General features: G+C 32.9%; 1 protein-coding gene across 1 annotated transcript in view; it reads left to right on the top strand.

The window, feature by feature from the left end:
- The window catches only part of LOC141292931 (neural proliferation differentiation and control protein 1-like), a 33,786-nt gene extending 15,405 nt beyond the window's left edge, over positions 1-18,381 (top strand). Inside the window, exons 2-9 of the mRNA XM_073824980.1 lie at positions 4,363-4,521; positions 11,512-11,607; positions 11,985-12,176; positions 13,024-13,090; positions 13,943-14,024; positions 14,116-14,195; positions 14,637-14,736; positions 17,388-18,381. Coding sequence (XP_073681081.1) covers positions 4,363-4,521; positions 11,512-11,607; positions 11,985-12,176; positions 13,024-13,090; positions 13,943-14,024; positions 14,116-14,195; positions 14,637-14,736; positions 17,388-17,459 — 848 coding nt within the window. The 3' untranslated portion in view covers positions 17,460-18,381. The remainder of the gene's footprint in view (positions 1-4,362; positions 4,522-11,511; positions 11,608-11,984; positions 12,177-13,023; positions 13,091-13,942; positions 14,025-14,115; positions 14,196-14,636; positions 14,737-17,387) is intronic.
- The last annotated feature ends 33 nt before the right edge of the window (positions 18,382-18,414 follow it).

The raw sequence follows: 18,414 nt of genomic DNA, 5'->3' as shown, positions 1-18,414 counted from the left end.
ATTATTATTATTATTATTATTATTATTATTATTATTATTATTATTATTATTATTATTTTATCCTATCTTATTTTATTTTATTGCAAAATAACCAGCAAAGTAGATTTTACTTTATTTTTACTTAATTACCAGCAAAGTAGATTTTATTTTATTATATATATATATATATATATATATTTTTTTTTTTTTTGGCCAAAATCTTTTGTCCAAAACATATGTGTGTCTATGTTCATGTCTGCTGTGGTGTATGAAAGCATTTGCCTTGGTAGGGCACTTCTATGCTTTCATAACAGCTCTTTTAAATAAGTATTGTTGCCTGGAAACACATCGTCCTCAAGGAGGCCTGTGAATATAAAAATGTCACTATAATAAAAAAAAAGCATCATTGAAAGCCATTTGAAAATGACACGTTTGTTTTACACCATTAGTCCAGTTAAGCTGCAGTCTCCTTTAGGGATGAATGGTGAATGACTGTTTGATGATGCTTCACGCTCATTGAAATTCTTCCGGATTGAACGTGTGTCATAAGGTTGAGTTCCTGCTCACGTCTGTCAGATGATGTCAGAGTGACGGATAGAGAACTAGTCAGCACACAGCACTGAAGTGCTTACTCTCGCCAGCTAAAAAAAAATGACTTGATGTTTTGCTTGGAGTGCCTCACCAGGGTTCTGGAAGAAAAAAACCTAAATTGCTTTTTAGCTTTAATATATAGCATTTTAAGGAATTCCTACAATGACATGAGCTCACAGGTTGTTAAGCAATGGAATATTCCTGAGGTGTTTTTATTTTATTTTATTTTATTTTACTGCCAAATTCCTAGTGAAGTAGATTTTATTTTATTTTTAGTTTATTTTGTTTTATTCCCAGTGAAGTAGTTTTTTTTTTTTTTTTTTTGCCAAATTCACTGAGAAGTAGATTTTATTTATTTCATTGCCAAATTCCCAGTTTTATTTTATTTTATTTTATTTTATTTTATTTTATTTTATTTTATTTTATTTTATTTTATTTTATTTTATTTTATTTTATTTCATTTTATTTTATTTTATTTTATTTCATTTTATTTTATTGTCAAATTCCCATTGAAGTAGATTTTATTTTATTTATTTTTTATTTTTTTATTCTAGTCTATTCTATTCTATTCTGGTCTATTCTATTCCTGGTAAAGTATAGTTTTATTTTTTTATTTTGTTTTATTATTTTATTCCCAGTGAAGTAGATTTTGTTTTGTTTTATTTTATTCCTTTTTTTTTTCATTTTATTTCCATATTTCCCAATAAAGTAGATTTTATTTTAATTTTAATTTTATTGCCAAATTCCCAGGGAAGTAGATTTTATTTTATTTTATTTTATTTTATTTTATTTTTTATTGCCAAATTCCCAATGAAGTAGATTTTATTGTATTTCATTGGTTTGTTTTGTTTTATTTTATCGCCAAATTGCCATCAAGTATAGTTTTTCTTTTTTCTTTTGTTTTTATTTTATTTTAAAGACTAAAGCTATCACATAATCATAAAAAAAACAAATGTTAATAAACTAAACAAATTATTAGGGCTGTCAAACAATTAATCCCGATTAATCGCATCCAAAATAAAAGTTTATGATTAAATACTATATGTGTGTGTATATATTATGTATATGTAAATACACACACATACATGTTTATTAAAGCTAAATATTTTAGATTTATATATAAAATATTTATAATTCTATATATAATCTAAATTAAATTCAAGTATATCTATTCATACATATATATTTTTTTTAATCTACACATGTATGTGTGTGTATTTATATATACATAATAAATATACACAGTAAACACACATTTAGTATGTAAACATAAACTTTTATTTCGGATGCGATTAATCGTGATTAATCGTTTGACAGCCCTACAAATTATATATATAAAAAAACTGATACGACATTTCTTATTTTAGTTGAAATACTAAAATAACTTAAAAAAAATTACAAGAACAAATAAATATGTCAAAAACACAACATAATTACCAAAACTTAAAGTAATATTAAAATAAAAGCAAAAATTAAAATCTAACTAATAGTATATGAACGATACTAAAATTACTCTGATCCACAATGAAATCCCCAAACACCGCCACGGCGCACACACACCTGCTGCTGACCCAGTTTCCTTCTGCACCCCCATAGGGTGAATTAGACAGAAAATTGAGGGATTTATGGAGAATAGGAGATCATATTATAAAAAATTACCATTGAAGAGAAGGAGCTGAGATTATGATTGCGTCTGTGGACCGATTTGAGTCATTCAAGCGTGTTTGTACCGATGACTGACTTTAGAGTCTCTCGAGCGATTGAGAGTCAGTCAAGGATATGAGGCAGAATGAATTCAATAGCATTGATGTCATTCGGTACTTCAGTTAAAGTTACCATTGAATGTTTTCAAAGGTTCAAGGAATTTTAAGGTTTAATACAAGTTGAGCTCTATCGACAGCATCTGCGGGATGCTTTTACGTCACGTTCTTAGGTTTTGTCCTTGTATGTGTGATGCGAAAGTTTTCAGGTTTGGCTAAAGTTAAAAATAAATATATGGATATACACTAACAGTCAAAAGTTTTTAAACAGTAAAAAACAGTAAGCCATCATTTGTTTGAACTAAAGTACTGTAAAAACAGTACATTTTTGAGTTATTTGTACAATATAAAGTAACTTTATTTATTTGAAATTATAAAAAAAAATTTTTATTAAAGATGCTTTAAATTGATCAAACGTGATGATAAAGACATTTATAATGTTATAAAAGTTTACTATCTCAGATACATTTTCTATTTATTAAAGAAACCTGAAAAAGTTCTCTCTGTTGTCAACATAAGAATAATAGTAGATGTTTTTTGAGCAGCAAATCAGAATATTAGAATGATTTCTAAAGGATCATGTGATTAGAGTAATGACTAAAAACTGAGCTTTGAAACCTCAGGAATAAATTACATTTTAAAATATGTTCAAATAGAAAAGAGTTATTTTAAATAGTAAAAATATTTCAAAATTTTACCGTTTTTGCCAGACTTTGGATCAAATAAATGCAGGCTTGATGAGTGAGTAAAAATCCTGGCTGGTAGTGTATACTAGTCTTTTTATTTTTTATTTTTTTGTGTTTCTTGTGTTCACCAAGCCTGAATTTATTTGATCAAAAATGAAGTAAAAACAGTAATATTGTGAAATATTTGTACTATTTAAAATAACAGTTTTTCTATATTATTGTATTTTAAAATTAGATTTTTAATTTATTAATATGAAATGTAATGAAAATGGTTGTGCTGATTTATATTTATAATTTATTTGATCAAAAATGAAGTAAAAACAGTAATTTTGTGAAATATTTGTACTATTTAAAACAACAGTTTTTCTATATTATTATATTTTAAAATTTGATTTTTAATTTATTAATATGAAATTTAATGAAAATGGTTGTGCTGATTTATATTTTAGTAAATAAAATGTTAATTCAGGATTCTTTGTTAAATAGAAGTTAAAATAAAAAATATGGATTTTTTTAAAAATTATATAAAATGTCTCTTTAATTGTTAAATAAAAGTAATAAAGTTGAAAAAAGAAAGTATACATTTTAATCAGTATTATTTCTGTTGTTCGGTAAACAACAGATGTAAACGGCTTTCTTTTCATTTTAAAGAGACTTGTTTTTGTTCTATACATACAATGCAAGTATTTTATATAACGTTTAGTGATATAAATTTTCCACTTTTTTCCTCACTGTGTATTTTTTTTTCCTGAATCTTTGTCATAATTTGGAGGGACAAATGAACATCATTATGAATTTTTAAAGGGACATGATATTCTCTACCTGTGGAAAAAACACCACCATTAAAAAAACATCACAGGTGACTAAATGCTGGTGTGCCTTCAGAGGAAATTATGACTTTTAATGAACAACATTTACTTCACCTGCCATTAACACCTGCTCCACTACTGCATGATTTTAAGACACATTAATATTCAAACACATGACATGTGACTTGCTTCAGGGCAAAGTTGTTAGGATAGGACGATATTTGGCCGAGATACAACTATTTGAAAGTCTAGAATCTGAGGGTGCAAAAAAATTGAAATATTGAGAAAATCACCTTTAAAGCTGTCCAAAATAAGTTCTTAGCAATGCATATTACTAATCAAAATTTACATTTTGATATATTTACGGTAGGAATCTACAAAATATCTTCATGGAACATGATCTTTACTTAATATCTTAATGATTTTTGCCATAAATTTTGAGCCATACAATGTATTTTTGGCTATTGCAACAAATATACCCATGCTACTTAAGACATTTTTTTTTATTCTTTCAACATGTTTTTTCTATATTTTCAGCGAGCAAGTGTCCCGATCACATCGACTGTGCCAGAAAGGGGCGGCACTTCTGCAAGCCTGGCTCCTCCCACTGTGGCCCTTGCCTCTCCCCATTGGAGGAAGACGAAGCAGGACATTGTGTTGCTCACAGGACAAGCCCCCGCCATCACCACCACCACGGTATGAAGCCTTTCACAGTCACGCACCCACCCTACCAACCTTCTGGCGACTGTGTCACGATTTATTTAGCACCTATTGTCTAATCTGGCCTTTGCTTTGGTGCATCAACAAACTGTGAGCCATGTGACACACAGCCGTTTTCTCAAGCCAAATGCTGTGCATTCATTAACCCTCGAACCCTCTGCCTGTGACTAATGCCGTCATGAAAGAGGAGATGATGTTGATGGTTCAGACCGCAGATTCTCTCATCAAATAAAATCTCTCATGTGCTTTTGCTCTTGGTTCTCTCCTCTCTCACCATTTCTATTGGTTTTGTCGGAGCATAATGCTTAATCTCTCTCTCTCTCCTCGTGTGGCAGAGGCTCATGACTAAATTTAATCAGATGGATGAGAAGCGTGCACGCGTATGTCTGTGTGCTGCCTTGGCTCTAATGTAATTCCATGTGAGTGCTGCTCTAGCTGAAAGAACAGCAGTCTTTTTTCAAATCTATTGTAATACTGCAATCATAGGTAGAGTTTTGTTTTTAAAGTGTGATCTTTAGCGACATACAGTTGAAGTCAAAAGTTTACAGAATCTGCAAAATGTTAATTATTTTAACAAAATAAGAGGGATCATACAAAATGCACATTGTTTTTTATGTACTACTGACCTGCTGTGTTTTTTTGTTTAGTGATAGTTGTTCACGAGTCCCTTGTTTGTCCTGAACAGTTAAACTGCTTGCTGTTCTTCAGAAACATCCCACAAATTCTTTGGTTTTTCAACATTTTAGTGTATTCAAACCCTTTCCAAAAATGACTGTATGATTTTGAGATCCATCTTTTCACACTGAGGACAACTGAGGGACTCATATGCAACTATTACAGAAGGTTCAGACACTCACTGATGCTTCACAAGGAAACACAATACATTAAGAGCTGGGGGTAAAAACTTTTGAAATTTAAAGTTCAGGGTAAATTTGACTTATTTTGTCTTCTGGGAAACATGTAAGTATCTTCAGTAGCTTCTGAAGGGCAGTACGCAATGGGAAAACAACATGATATTTTGCCAAAATAAGAAAAATGTAGCACACATTTTCATTCGGTTCAAAAGTTTTCACCCCCAGCTCTTAATGAAGCATGTTTCCTTCTGGAGCATCAGTGAGCATTTGGACCTTCTGTAATAGTTGTATATGAGTCCCTCAGTTCTCCTCAGTGTGAAAAGATGGATCTCAAAATTATACATTCACTGTTTGGAAAGGGTTCAAATAGACAAAAATGTTGGAAAACCAAACAATTTGTGGGATTTTTCTGAAGAAAGTTTTAACTGTTCAGGACAAACAAGGGACTCATGAACAACTATCACTAAACAAAAAAAACAAAAAAGCTGCGGATCATTCAGGTAATAACAGTAATAAGAATCAAGTGTATGCAAACTTTTAAACAGGGTCATTTTTATTATTTTCTCTTGTGGACTACATGTAAACATCTTTTACGTGAAGTATCTTATTCAGGTCAGTATTAAATAAAAAATAGCATGCATTTTGTATGATCCCTCTTATTTTGGTAAAATAATTAACAGTAACTTTTGACCTCAACTGTACATAAGCTGAAAAGTCGCCATTACCACAGAAGTCATGCACAAAAGAATTTGACATGTAAAAACCATAAACGTGCAGCATAACAGTGTAGCTTTTCATGTGTCAGGTTATAAATAGTCAAGTATAAATAGATCTTTTACTTTCCAAAAATATCTTCAAAAACAAGAGCGTATGAATGTTTTTAGTGTTTACCAGTGTATTTTACATCGTTATTGATTAACAGAGATATAGTAATTAAATGTTAGCCTGTTCTGTGTTCTCCTTATTAGTTTACCTTAATTTTTAGAGCATTTTGCTCTTACACCATCACCTCTGGCCTTTTGAAATCCTTCGCAGAGATGTCTTAAAGATTCCAAGAGCACAATTAAAGCGATAGTGAATGTTAGACCAAGGTGGAACCTGCTGTTAAAGAGTTTACTGATCAAACAGTCCAGAGTCTCTTTGCTTTAATATTGTTATGAGTTAACAACACTGGGGGCTTTAGAGGTTTAAAGAACAATAAAATTCATTTGGATTTTTATATCCCAGTGAATGTATTGGAAATCCAGATTTTTCCTGCCCTTGAATTTGGGCCACATTGACAAGGTACTTAACAGCCATCGGCTAAACCGTGGTGTCTGCAACTAATCATCATCCGTCTATGTAGGTCAGCAGACGCATTTTGGCGGAACTGATTGGAAAGAGAGAGACACCAGCGAACAGGAACGACAGTCGATAAACACCTGCCTGATTTGAACTCTTACATGACTGTGTTAGTTATGATATTGACTGAAACAGACGGTCCAGTAGCACTATTTTAGTGTTAACTTGCATGTCAGTGAATCATTTACAATAACTGTCCTGTATAATAACTAGATACGAGTTGTTTTTGTGTGTCAACACTACATTTTTTTATTTATTTGAGCACTCAATTTTGTCAAAAACACTTCGTAAAGTCACCACTAGATGGCAACATAATCGTGTTCAAAACTTAAAAAATAGCCTAGATACTGCCTATTGTTTTCAGATGCCTGTCAGAGCTGTTGTATCTGGGAGGTTATAAAAAGTTGCATGATATACTACCAGAAGTCAGAAATCAGAGATATTGATGTCAGGTATTTGAACCCTTTCCAACAATGACTGTATGATTTTAAGATCCATCTTTTCACACTGAGGACAACTGAGAGACTCATATGCAACTATTACAGAAGGTTCAAACACAAACACTGATGCTTCCGATGGAAAAACGACGCATTAAGAGCCGGGGGTGTAAACTTTTGAATGTGTATATTTTTCTTATTTTGCCTAAATATCATATTTTAACATTGAGTACTGCCTTTCAGAAGCTACAGAAGAAGCTTACATGTTTTCCAGAAGACAAAATAAATAACATTAATCCTCATCAAGAAGTTCCAAAAGTTTTCACCCCCAGGCTCTTAATGCATTGTGTTTACTTCTGAAGCATCAGTGAGCGTCTGAAGCTTCTGTAATAGTTGCATACGAGTCCCTCAGTTGTCCTCAATGTAAAAAAAGATCTGAGTCATACAGTCATTGTTGGAAAGGGTTCGAATAGTCACCACTAGGTGGCAGCATAATCTTGTCCAAAACTTCAAAAATAGCCTATATACTGCCTGTTGGTTTCAGATGCCTTTCAGAGCTGCTGTATCTGGCTAGTTATAGAAAGCTACATGATATACTAACAAAAGTCAGGAGTCAGAGTGTGTCTCAAATTATAGTATGCCGCGAACCGCCAGGATGATATGTTTTCAGGAGGATTTTTGAAGTATGCATTCATGCATTTTTTTGGCTAATATGCTCACTTTATATTTAAATTGCAAGTACATGGTCTGTAATATCAAAACACAATTTTGTCTTAATATTGCCATTCTGAAAAACTAAATTGGTGTAGAAACAGTTTTCACTTAGAATTTGCTAGTAAATTTCACAATTACACAAAAAAGAGTATTAAACATTAAATTAGAAGTAAATAGTATCTTCCTGTAAAATGTACTTCAATAATCTTTAAAAACAAAATGATTTCATTAGAGTTCGAATAACAATGGTTAAAAGGAAACCTGGGTATTACGACATGTATGGCTTAATATTATAAATTATGTCTCTTACTGAAATATATAGTAGAAAACTAATGAAAAATTGTTGTTACTTTAAAAAATTGTATACATATTTTGGACTATGGGGGGCACCATTATTTCAATTATGTGAAGCGGTTGCACTCAGTGAGCTATTTTTACCATGACACAACTTGGAAAATAAAATACTGATACAATGCCACATTGTGCAGCTTTTAGTTGTAATTTTCAGTCGAAGGGCAACAAGAGAAGCAATGTAAGTCTTCACTGCTTTCATAGCAATAAGAAGAGGAGGATAAAAAAAACGTCCTAAAATCCCGCATCTTTGTTCTCTCCACTTAAGCCCTGATGTCTTTAAGGCTTTTAGTAGACCACAGCTACTGAAAGAGCTTACAAACGGCAGAGACCAGAAACGCTAGACATGCATAAACATGCAGATGCTTGTCATGACGCCGCAGCCACTGAAAGAGTTTCTCAGCGCAGTTTTCACTCGATATCCGGGGTGGTTCAGACTGCTTGTGGGGAAAAATCGACGGTATGCCATTTTGTTAAAGCCTATGCTTATCGCCACCTCTAAGCTCTTTCAGTAGCTGTGGTCATCGTATCAGTATTTTATTTTCCAAGTTGTGTTGAGGTAAAAACAGTAACATGTCATTGAAATAATGGTGCCTCCATATGTATGTGTATAAAACGATGTGAATTTTTTTAAATAATGTAAATCTTTCATGCGCTACATATTTCAGCAAGAGACGTCACTTTTGTACATCTGAGTCAAAGCTTCATTAAATTGTTCATTCTGTTGCTTATACATCAGTTTTAGTCAGGCTGGACTGTTTGTGAACACCCCCAGTATGTGTAAACCACAGACTTACAGGTCCACTTGTCCCCTCCAAACAAGTACAGATGGTTTGACCCGCCTCCTTTGACACCTGCTGTGGAGTGTGGGGGTGTTCAGACAGCGATATGTGCTGTTATATCACATCAGTCTTGGTCCAGGAGGCAGATGGCCAGTCCTCTGTAGACTAAACACAAACCGTCATGACAATAAACTTTGTTTTCTAGTAGCTGTGGTCTGTCAGCACTTTATGGTTTAGTGCTGATGAAATTTTTAAAATATATATACTAAGTGCAAGGTTGATAATCAACATGAGGTTGCTGTATGGAAATGTCACCTTTTTTAGCAGCTATTGCAAGCTTTGTACCATATGCAACACCTCACATACAGTGCCATGGCTGTTAACTTTATCTCTAACTGTATCTTTATCTACATTTGTCGACGTCTCAAACCAGGCCAGAATGTTTTTTAAAGGAAGAGCAAACATAACCAGGGCTGGTCAATATAGTGATTATTTGTCTATATATATTATTTTGTTGGTAATACAAAGAAGCTAGGAGATGTAATACTTTTTTGACTATATACACTACCAGTCAAAAGTTTTTGAACAGTAAGATTTAAAAAAAAAAAAGTCTCTTCTGCTAACCAAGCCTGGATTTATTCGATCCAAAATACAGTAAAATTCTGAAATATTTTTACTATTTAAAATAACTATTTTCTATTTGAATGTGTTTTAAAATGTAATTTATTCCTGTGATTTCAAAGCTGAATTTTTAGCATCATTACTCCAGTCACGTGATCCTTCAGAAATTATCCTAATATTCTGATTTGCTGTTCAAAAACACCATTTATTATTATTATTATATTGAAAACAGCTGAGCCAAGTATAGCATAAATTGGCATAAATTGCATGAATTAATTGAATTGAATTGAATGTTCTAGGAGTTTGTGTTGTGTTCTGGAGTTTAAGGGGTAATGAGTGATCACACACCCCCTCTCATTGGCCACACACACACAATCTCAGGCTGGTTGTCAAGAGGGACGATCTTCCATAGTCTTGGAATGCAGCTTACTGTCTGGCCAAGCGTACCATTAAACCATGTGCTGCCTTTGTTTTCCCTTTAGAGCGTGTCAAACAAACAACACTCTGGCACACTCTCACTCTCAGGACACACACACAACCCAGTCATCACTCTTCTGCTCTCATATATATATATATGGGCCAGTCTACAGATTTGGTGCAAACTGCTGTCCCACAACCAAAAAACACATTCAAAAAGCATTTAATATTCAGTTCTTAAATGTTTACTAGGATCCTTTTAATATCTACTGAAGCCCACAATATTTAAAATATTACTAAAATATATTTACACTACTAGTCAAAAGTTTGGACACACTTCCCCATTAAAGTGAATGAGGAAGTGTGTCCAAACTTTTGACTGGTAGTGTAAATATATTTTAGTAATATTTTTTTAAACTCATTTTAACTACACCCCTTTATTTATGATCAGGAAATATTCTTGTATCACTCTTTCTCATAGCTACAAGGTGTGAGTAGATAGGCCCCATCATTTTGAGGTAAATGTGTTCAAAAGTCTGAAAAATCTGTCTAACTTTAAGGTGTGTCACTACTGGAAGCTTTTTTTTTTTTTTTTTTTTTTTGCAATTAAGCACACTTTTTTGGATGCTTTTCCATAACATTTAGTTTTTAAATGTGTACCACTGTTCAGAACTGTGCTATCTAATCATGCGCTGATTAGGAAGGTGTGAAAACACCCTTTAAAGTATCTAAAATTGTCTCTGCCGTAATGGTCATGACTGAAACATTCGGTGAAGTTTCAGTAGTGAGATCTTTGTTTTTTTTGGGTGTTGTCCGATAAAATTGTCACTACTGAAAAAAAAAAAAAAAAGTATACTGAATTATCAACTAAGATGCAATGATAGTTGTTGGTTAAGTGTGTATTCAAACTAATGAATCCTTAGTTTTGAAATCAGTATGATCAACTTTTGTGTTTTACAAAGAAAAATTGGTTACAAAATACAACAAATCTCATAAATTACACTTAAAATATATAAAAAAATTGTAATTGATTTACCTCTGAAAAAATGTTAATAAAATGGCAAAAATATACATTTACAATGTAAATGTGAGCAAAATCTTAATAGGCCAATATACAAAGTTGGGGAGAGGACAAATATTCCAAAACCGTCTGAAAATACAATATGAGAATTAACTGCACAATTACTAGAAATGTGTACCTTGGATATTATACAATTTGCATTTCTTTTTCAAGACATTTCCAACTCTGACTTTGGACAAATTCATATATGGCCCATATATGAATATTTACGAAGTTTTATAACATACTCTTAATACACTAATCTGATGTAAAGTACAGGAAGTTTTTTTTTTTTTTTTTAAATGATACCTAAAATTTGTGCCTGTTCAATTTCAGAACCATGTCTTTTGATACTTTTACCATATCACATTCTATCTTTATTTCCACAGGTATTTCCACAGCCTCTCGTCCTGACATTGATGAAGAAATCGATCTTTTGTCCTCCATCATTATCAAGCAGCAAATATCAGAAGTCAAACAGCCAGGTTTGAACTATCTGCTTTTAAAATCTGTGTGGTTATGGTTAGTGAGGTAGTGCAGCGGTTACAGTGGTCATGATTCATAGCAAGCCCTTCTAAACTTTACACTTCGCTCGCTCTTTGCTATGTGTGAAGATTCAGTTTGAATGAAGCGTGCTTTGCCAGTGTGAAAAATAACGGTACATTTGGATAGCAGAAGCCTAGCAGGTTAGTTAACAGTGGAAAAATACTTCAAACGACAATGTAGAAAAATAACAGTCCTACATTATATTTGTTGAATAAAATCCACTTGTTTCTTATTAAGCATTAACAAACATTAAAGCTGAGTCATATTGAATTTGAAAAATCTTCATTCTTATTTTGTCTCTTCATGTCTTCTCTAGACTCTCGTTCACAGTCTCCTCCGCAGTCCCAGTCAGAATCGAAACAGAAGAGTTTGCACGAACCCACAACTAGCAGCCCATCGACACCGACATTTCAACCCCCTAAATCTCCCCATCCAGTCACAAACTCATCCGACCGCCATGGGCCGATGATCATCTCCCCCCACTCTTCCAGAGACAGCCTACTAGTCTGTATGTGTGACTAGGTTGATTTTATTTATAGCCTAATTGTGATCAGTGTGTTTTTATGTTGTTATTTGTTTAATCATTTTAGCATACTTTGAACAAGTTTCCACAGAAATATAGCTATTTTGATGCCGTTTTACTAGATTTATTGTGGTTTGGCTGGCCTACATCCCTGACAAAGATGGCATTTTAACAGCAGGCCCATCACATGATATTTTGCACTTTTATTATTGGCTTGTCCTTACATATTAAAGGAGTAGTTCACTTTGAAAAACAAAAATGTACAGATAATGCACTCACCGCCTTGTCATCCAAGATGTTCATGTCTTTCTTTCTTCAGTCGTAAGGAAATTGTTTTTTGAGTAAAACATTTCAGGATTTCTCTCCATATAATGGACTTTTATGGTGCCCCCGAGTTTGAACTTCAAAATGCAGCTTCAGAGGGCTCTAAACGATCACAGCCGAGGAAAGAAGGGTCTTAACTAGCAAAAAAATGGGTTATTTTCTAAAAAAAAATGACAATTTATATACTTTTTAACCTTCTTGTCTAGCTCGGTAAGACGAGCGTTTGAGATTAAAAAGTATATAAGTTGTAAATGTTTTTAGAAAATAACCAATCGTTTCGCTAGATAAGACCCTTCTTCATCGGGTGGGATCATTTAGAGCCCTTTGAAGCTGCATTTAAACTGCATTTTGAAAGTTCAAACTCGGGGGCACCATAGAAGTCCATATATGGAGAGAAATGCTGAAATGTTTTCCAAAATGTTCTGTTTATGACTGTCCTTCTCATAGTTTTTCTTGTCTGTCTCTGTTTCTCTCTTTTATAATTGTGTGTTTGTATCACTGGGAGCAGTGATGATCTCTTTATGCATTATTGTGGGATCCATGGCTCTCATCATCGCTGCTGTATGCTGGATCAGGTAATTTGAATCTTTTTTTTTTATTGGTTAGTAATACAGTTAGTCAGTTTGTATTATTAGCTCAAACCATTATCATGCCACCATAATGTGTTTTTAATAAACTTCCTTTTTCACTCTCACAAAAAACTGCACATCAATGCAAAACCCTTAGAAGAAGTAGAAATTATTGTTGTGGTATTTAACTGTTTTACGAAAAAGGACAAGAAAAGCCAGATCTTAATTTTAATTCTGTTTTAAATTGTAGCCTTTTAAATAAGAAAAATAAATATTAATTGAATATACAAATAACTAATTTTTTATCCTTTGTCGTTTTCAGTGCAGTTTTTAAAAAAGTTTATTATAAAATTATTTTTGTAATTTTTCTTTGCGATTTTAAGTGCAGTGCACCTTCAATTTAAGGATTTTTTAGGAAATTAGCTGTGTATTTCTTTAAAACTATGTACGTTTCAGTTTAAATCTTATTGTTTTCTATTGCAAACTTTTGGTTGGCAGATTTATACATTATGAATATATAAAATTTCCATTGATGTATGGTTTGTTAGGATATTTGGCTGAGATACAACTATTTGAAAATTTGAAATCTGAGGGTGCAAAAAAATACAAAATATTGAGAAAAAGTTGTCCAAATCAAGTTCTTAGCAATGCATATTACTAATCAAAACTTATGTTTTCATATATTTATGGTAGGAAATTTACAAAATATCTTCATGGAACATGCTCTTTTTTTTGGCATAAAAGGAAAATTGGTCATTTTGACCCATACAGTGTATTGTTGGCTGTTGCTACCTGTGCTACTTATGACTGGTTTTGTTGTCTAGGGTCATATTTATGTATTGATTTATTTATTAACAGGTTACAGAGAGACACACATCTAGCTGAGAAGGTTGATTACCCTGCGTTTCATGCTGTGGGACCCAATCATAATCATACCTCAGTAAGTGCATATATCCAAAAATACAATAAACACTTTAGCATTTCTTCTTATCATGTTTAAGAGATTATGACCATGTCTTTTCATGTTTTAGTCTGGGGATAAAACCCTGGCTCACAGTGCTCAGATGTATCACTACCAGCATCAGAAACAACAAATGCTCTCAATGGAGAAGTAAGCACAACACATCTCTTGATTATTTTAGTCATTTTAGCTTAATTGTCTCTTTTCAGTTCTCTGTCCTGGTGATTTCCTGTTGCATTTTTATCATAACCCACTTTATAGGAATGGTGATTAAGAACATGAATGTAAAAATACATATAATGTTTCTTACTCATTTCCTTCCTTATTTTCTTCCACTTTCATGTACATGCATCACACTTGATATGAATCATGCTAAGAAAACTGCTTTCAAAAAATGTTAAGCTCTATCAACAGCATTTAATGCTGACTACCTAAACTTGTGCGAAGTTTAGGACATCATGATAAAGAAGTTGAAGCAGCCATTGCACTGTGAAAAATATTTATTTACTAAATTTATAGTTTTATAGAAGGAAGTGTTCTATATTATATCTGTTACAGGTGTTAATATAGGTTGTTGTTGTTTTAACACAGACATAAAGCAGAACCTAAAGTCTCAGAGTCTGGGGCCACATCAGATGAGGAGAATGAAGTGGGAGATTTCACTGTGTACGAGTGCCCTGGACTGGCACCGGTGTGTAAATATTTTTGCATTTAGCATCTCTATTTAGCATGTGTTTTTAGGATAATATTCACAAAATAAATAAATAAAAAATAATATATTTTTTAAATACTGTCTTGTTTAAATTTAAAATTAATTAAAGGAGAAGTTCACTTTCAGAACAAAAGTTTACAGATAATGTACTCACCCCTTGTCATCCAAGATGTTCAAGTCTTTCTTTCTTCAGTCTTCATTTTTGTAAGGAAAATATTTCAGGATTTTTCTCCATATAGTGGACTTCTATGGTGCCTCGAGTTTAAACTTCCAAAATGCAGTTTAAATGCGGCTTCAAACGATCCCAAATGTGGTTGTAAACGATCCCAGCTGTGAAAGAAGGGTCTTATCTAGTCAAACAATCGGTATTTTTTTAATATACTTTTTAACCTTAGACACTCGTCTTGTCCTGCTCTGCCTGAATCTTTTTCCAGTTCAAGACAGTTAGGGTATGTCAAAAAACTCCCATCTCATTTTCTCCCTCAACTTCAAAATCGCCTTACATTGCTGTTTTACCTTTTTTTATTAGGGGTGTTTGATCTTCTTTGCATGTTCACTTTTCAAACACAGGGTCAGTACTTTTCTCCATATAGTGGACTTCTATGGTGCTCCAAGTTTAAACTTCCAAAATGCGGCTTCAAACGATCCCAAATGTGGTTGTAAATGATCCCAGCTGAGGAAGAAAGGTCTTATCTGGCCAAATTATCTTTTTTTTTATTATTATTATTACAATTTATATACTTTTTAACCTCAAATGCTCGTCTTGACTTGCTCTGCCTGAACTTTTTTTTTTTTTTTTTTTTCTCGAAAAACTCCCATCTTATTTTCTCCCTCAACTTCAAAATCGCCTTACATTGCTGTTTTACCTTTTTTTGTTAGGGGTGTTTGATCTTCTTTGCATGTTCACTTTTCAAACACAGGGTCAGCACTTTTCTCCATATAGTGGACTTCTATGGTGCCCCAAGTTTAAACTTCCAAAATGCGGCTTCAAGCGATCCCAGATGTGGTTGTAAACGATCCCAGCTGAGGAAGAAGGGTCTTATCTAGCCAAATTATCGTTTTTTTGTTTTGTTTTTTTTTACAATTTATATACTTTTTAACCTCAAATGCTCGTCTTGACTTGCTCTGCTTGACCGTTTTGTTGTTTTGTTTTGTTTTTTTTCGAAAAACTTTGAAAAACTCCTATCTTATTTTCTCCCTCAACTTCAAAATTGCCTTACATTGCTGTTTTACCTTTTTTTTTTGTTAGGGGTGTTTGATCTTCTTTGCATGTTCACTTTTCAAACACAGGGTCAGTACTTTTCTCCATATAGTGGACTTCTATGGCGCCCAAGTTTAAACTTCCAAAATGCGGCTTCAAACGATCCCAAATGTGGTTGTAAACGATCCCAGCTGAGGAAGAAGGGTCTTATCTAGCCAAATGATCGTTTTTTTTCTTCTTTTTATTACAATTTATATACTTTTTAACCTCAAATGCTCGTCTTGACTTGCTCTGCCTGAACTGTTTTTTTTTTTTGTTTTTTGTTTTTTGTTTTTTTTTCGAAAAACTTCGAAAAACTCCCATCTCATTTTCTCCCTCAACTTCAAAATCATCTTACATTGCTGTTTTACCTTTTTTGTTAAGGGTGTTTGATCTTCTTTGCATGCTCATATTGCAAACACTGGGTCGGTACTTCTGCAGCGATATAGAGCGATTTTAAAAATTATTTTTGAGAGTCAACAGAGTTCAGGCAGAGCAAACCAGACGAGAAAAATCCTGCAATGTTTTCCTTAAAAAAGATAATTTCTTTACAACTGAAGAAAGACATGAACATCTTGGATGACAAGCGGGTAAATTAGTAAATTATCTGTAAATTTTTGTTCTGGAAGTGAACTTCTCTTTTAATTATTTTATTTATTTATTTTTACTTATTTATTTGTACTAAATTAGTTCTAACATATAAAATGCATGCACACATTCATTCAAAGGTGTTTGAATGATGTTTTATATTTTATGGTTTAGTCTCTTATGCTCACCAAGGCTGTATTTATTTGATCAAAAATACAAAAACGTACCAGTGGGAACTGCAAAAAACGCAAAATGTACCATTAAGTAAATATTACTGCAGTTTCCAACAGAAATGAACACATAACGTTTTCATACACAGTATGATTACAGCTCCATATGTTTCACTTTCCGGACGTAACAAAGCTTGCTCGGTACAAATTCAACTTGCGATGTAAGAGTTGAATGATAAAAAATTAAAAAAACAAGTTAAAACGGCATGTGTGTGATTGCGTTTTTAGTCACATTCGATTTGGTTTATATTATCAGTAGGTTTAGCTGTTGTGCAGATGGTACATTATTTTAAAACATCACTCAACAGACATTTCAAGTCAGAACTGCAGTGACACACAAAACCAACGTCACATAAAACATATAACATGTACGTTCATCTGTTCCAGAGAGGGAAAAAAACAGACTCTTTTAGTGCCACTCAGTAGACATTTCACATTGAATATGGCACAAAACCTACTTTTATCTTGCTAAAAAGTTCCCACAAGTATGTTTTCGTCATGAGATCAGGTTGAAAAAAATGGCTGAATGAGAACAAGTATGACTGTTATGTAATTTTTTTTCTCCTCTCTAGACTGGAGAGATGGAGGTGAAAAACCCACTGTTTGACGACTCCACCTTACACTCCCAGAAAAATCACAAGTGACCTGGACACACACATACGCACACACACACACCTGAATACTTTTAGAATAGGTTTAACACACCTAAAAGCATTCCTCCACAGGGTGAAGCTGCATCTCTTACCCCACACACAAATGAAAAAATATGACTCTGTTTTTCCTGGAAAATCTGACACCTAGCCCCTCAGAACAAAGTGAGAAAAACACCCAGACTCTACAGATACTGAATGTAGTCGATCCGGTAAATAAAAGTAAAACACAGCAGTGGTTACAAGGTTTTTTTCTTTTACTCAGCTGTACACATATCAAATCTGAAAGGACTCTTGCACTGCAAACTCTCAGTGGAAACTCAGACCGGCCTTTTAATGCAGTTTCTTCACACCACATCTTTATTCTTCAGGTCTGGGGTTGGTTTGCTCTCACTACCTAGCTTTTTATGTCACCTCCCTTTTAAATATCTTTGGGGTCATGTTAGCAATCTTTATAAGCATCTTTTTCAGCTAGATTTAGATTTAGATTTTTTTTAACCTCACAACTTCATGTTTTTGGGCAAAGCTACCTCTGGAAGCACCTTTTCTGTTTATTGTGTATAAGAAACACATTTACTTGTGTTATTTGTCTCTCCTTACCTTAGTATTATTTTTGTTTCATTGTCAACATAATAGATTCTTTTTTTTTGTTTTGAGATTGACAATAATTCTGTTTAATTTAATTTGTCACATTATAAATTTTTCCTATGTATGTTCTTCAATATGAAATCTCTCTTTAGTTCTCCCTCTCTTTATTTTTCTTTCTTTGTATCCCTCAGTAAATATCAACCCCATTTTATCTGATATAATGGTTGTGTAAGAAAATGAAACGCTAGTTATACTGAAAAAGACAGATTTCTGTGCTCAAATCACTTTAGTGTAAATAAATAAATAAACTGAAATGTATTATATAGTACTTTCTTGAAGTGTATGGGTGATGATGTTCCAT

This window comes from Garra rufa, chromosome 19 (genome assembly GCF_049309525.1).
Source record: "Garra rufa chromosome 19, GarRuf1.0, whole genome shotgun sequence".
NCBI classification, from domain to species: Eukaryota; Metazoa; Chordata; class Actinopteri; order Cypriniformes; family Cyprinidae; genus Garra; species Garra rufa.
The sequence above is the reverse complement of the archived record's forward strand: the minus strand, read 5'-3'. Positions and strand labels throughout refer to the sequence as shown.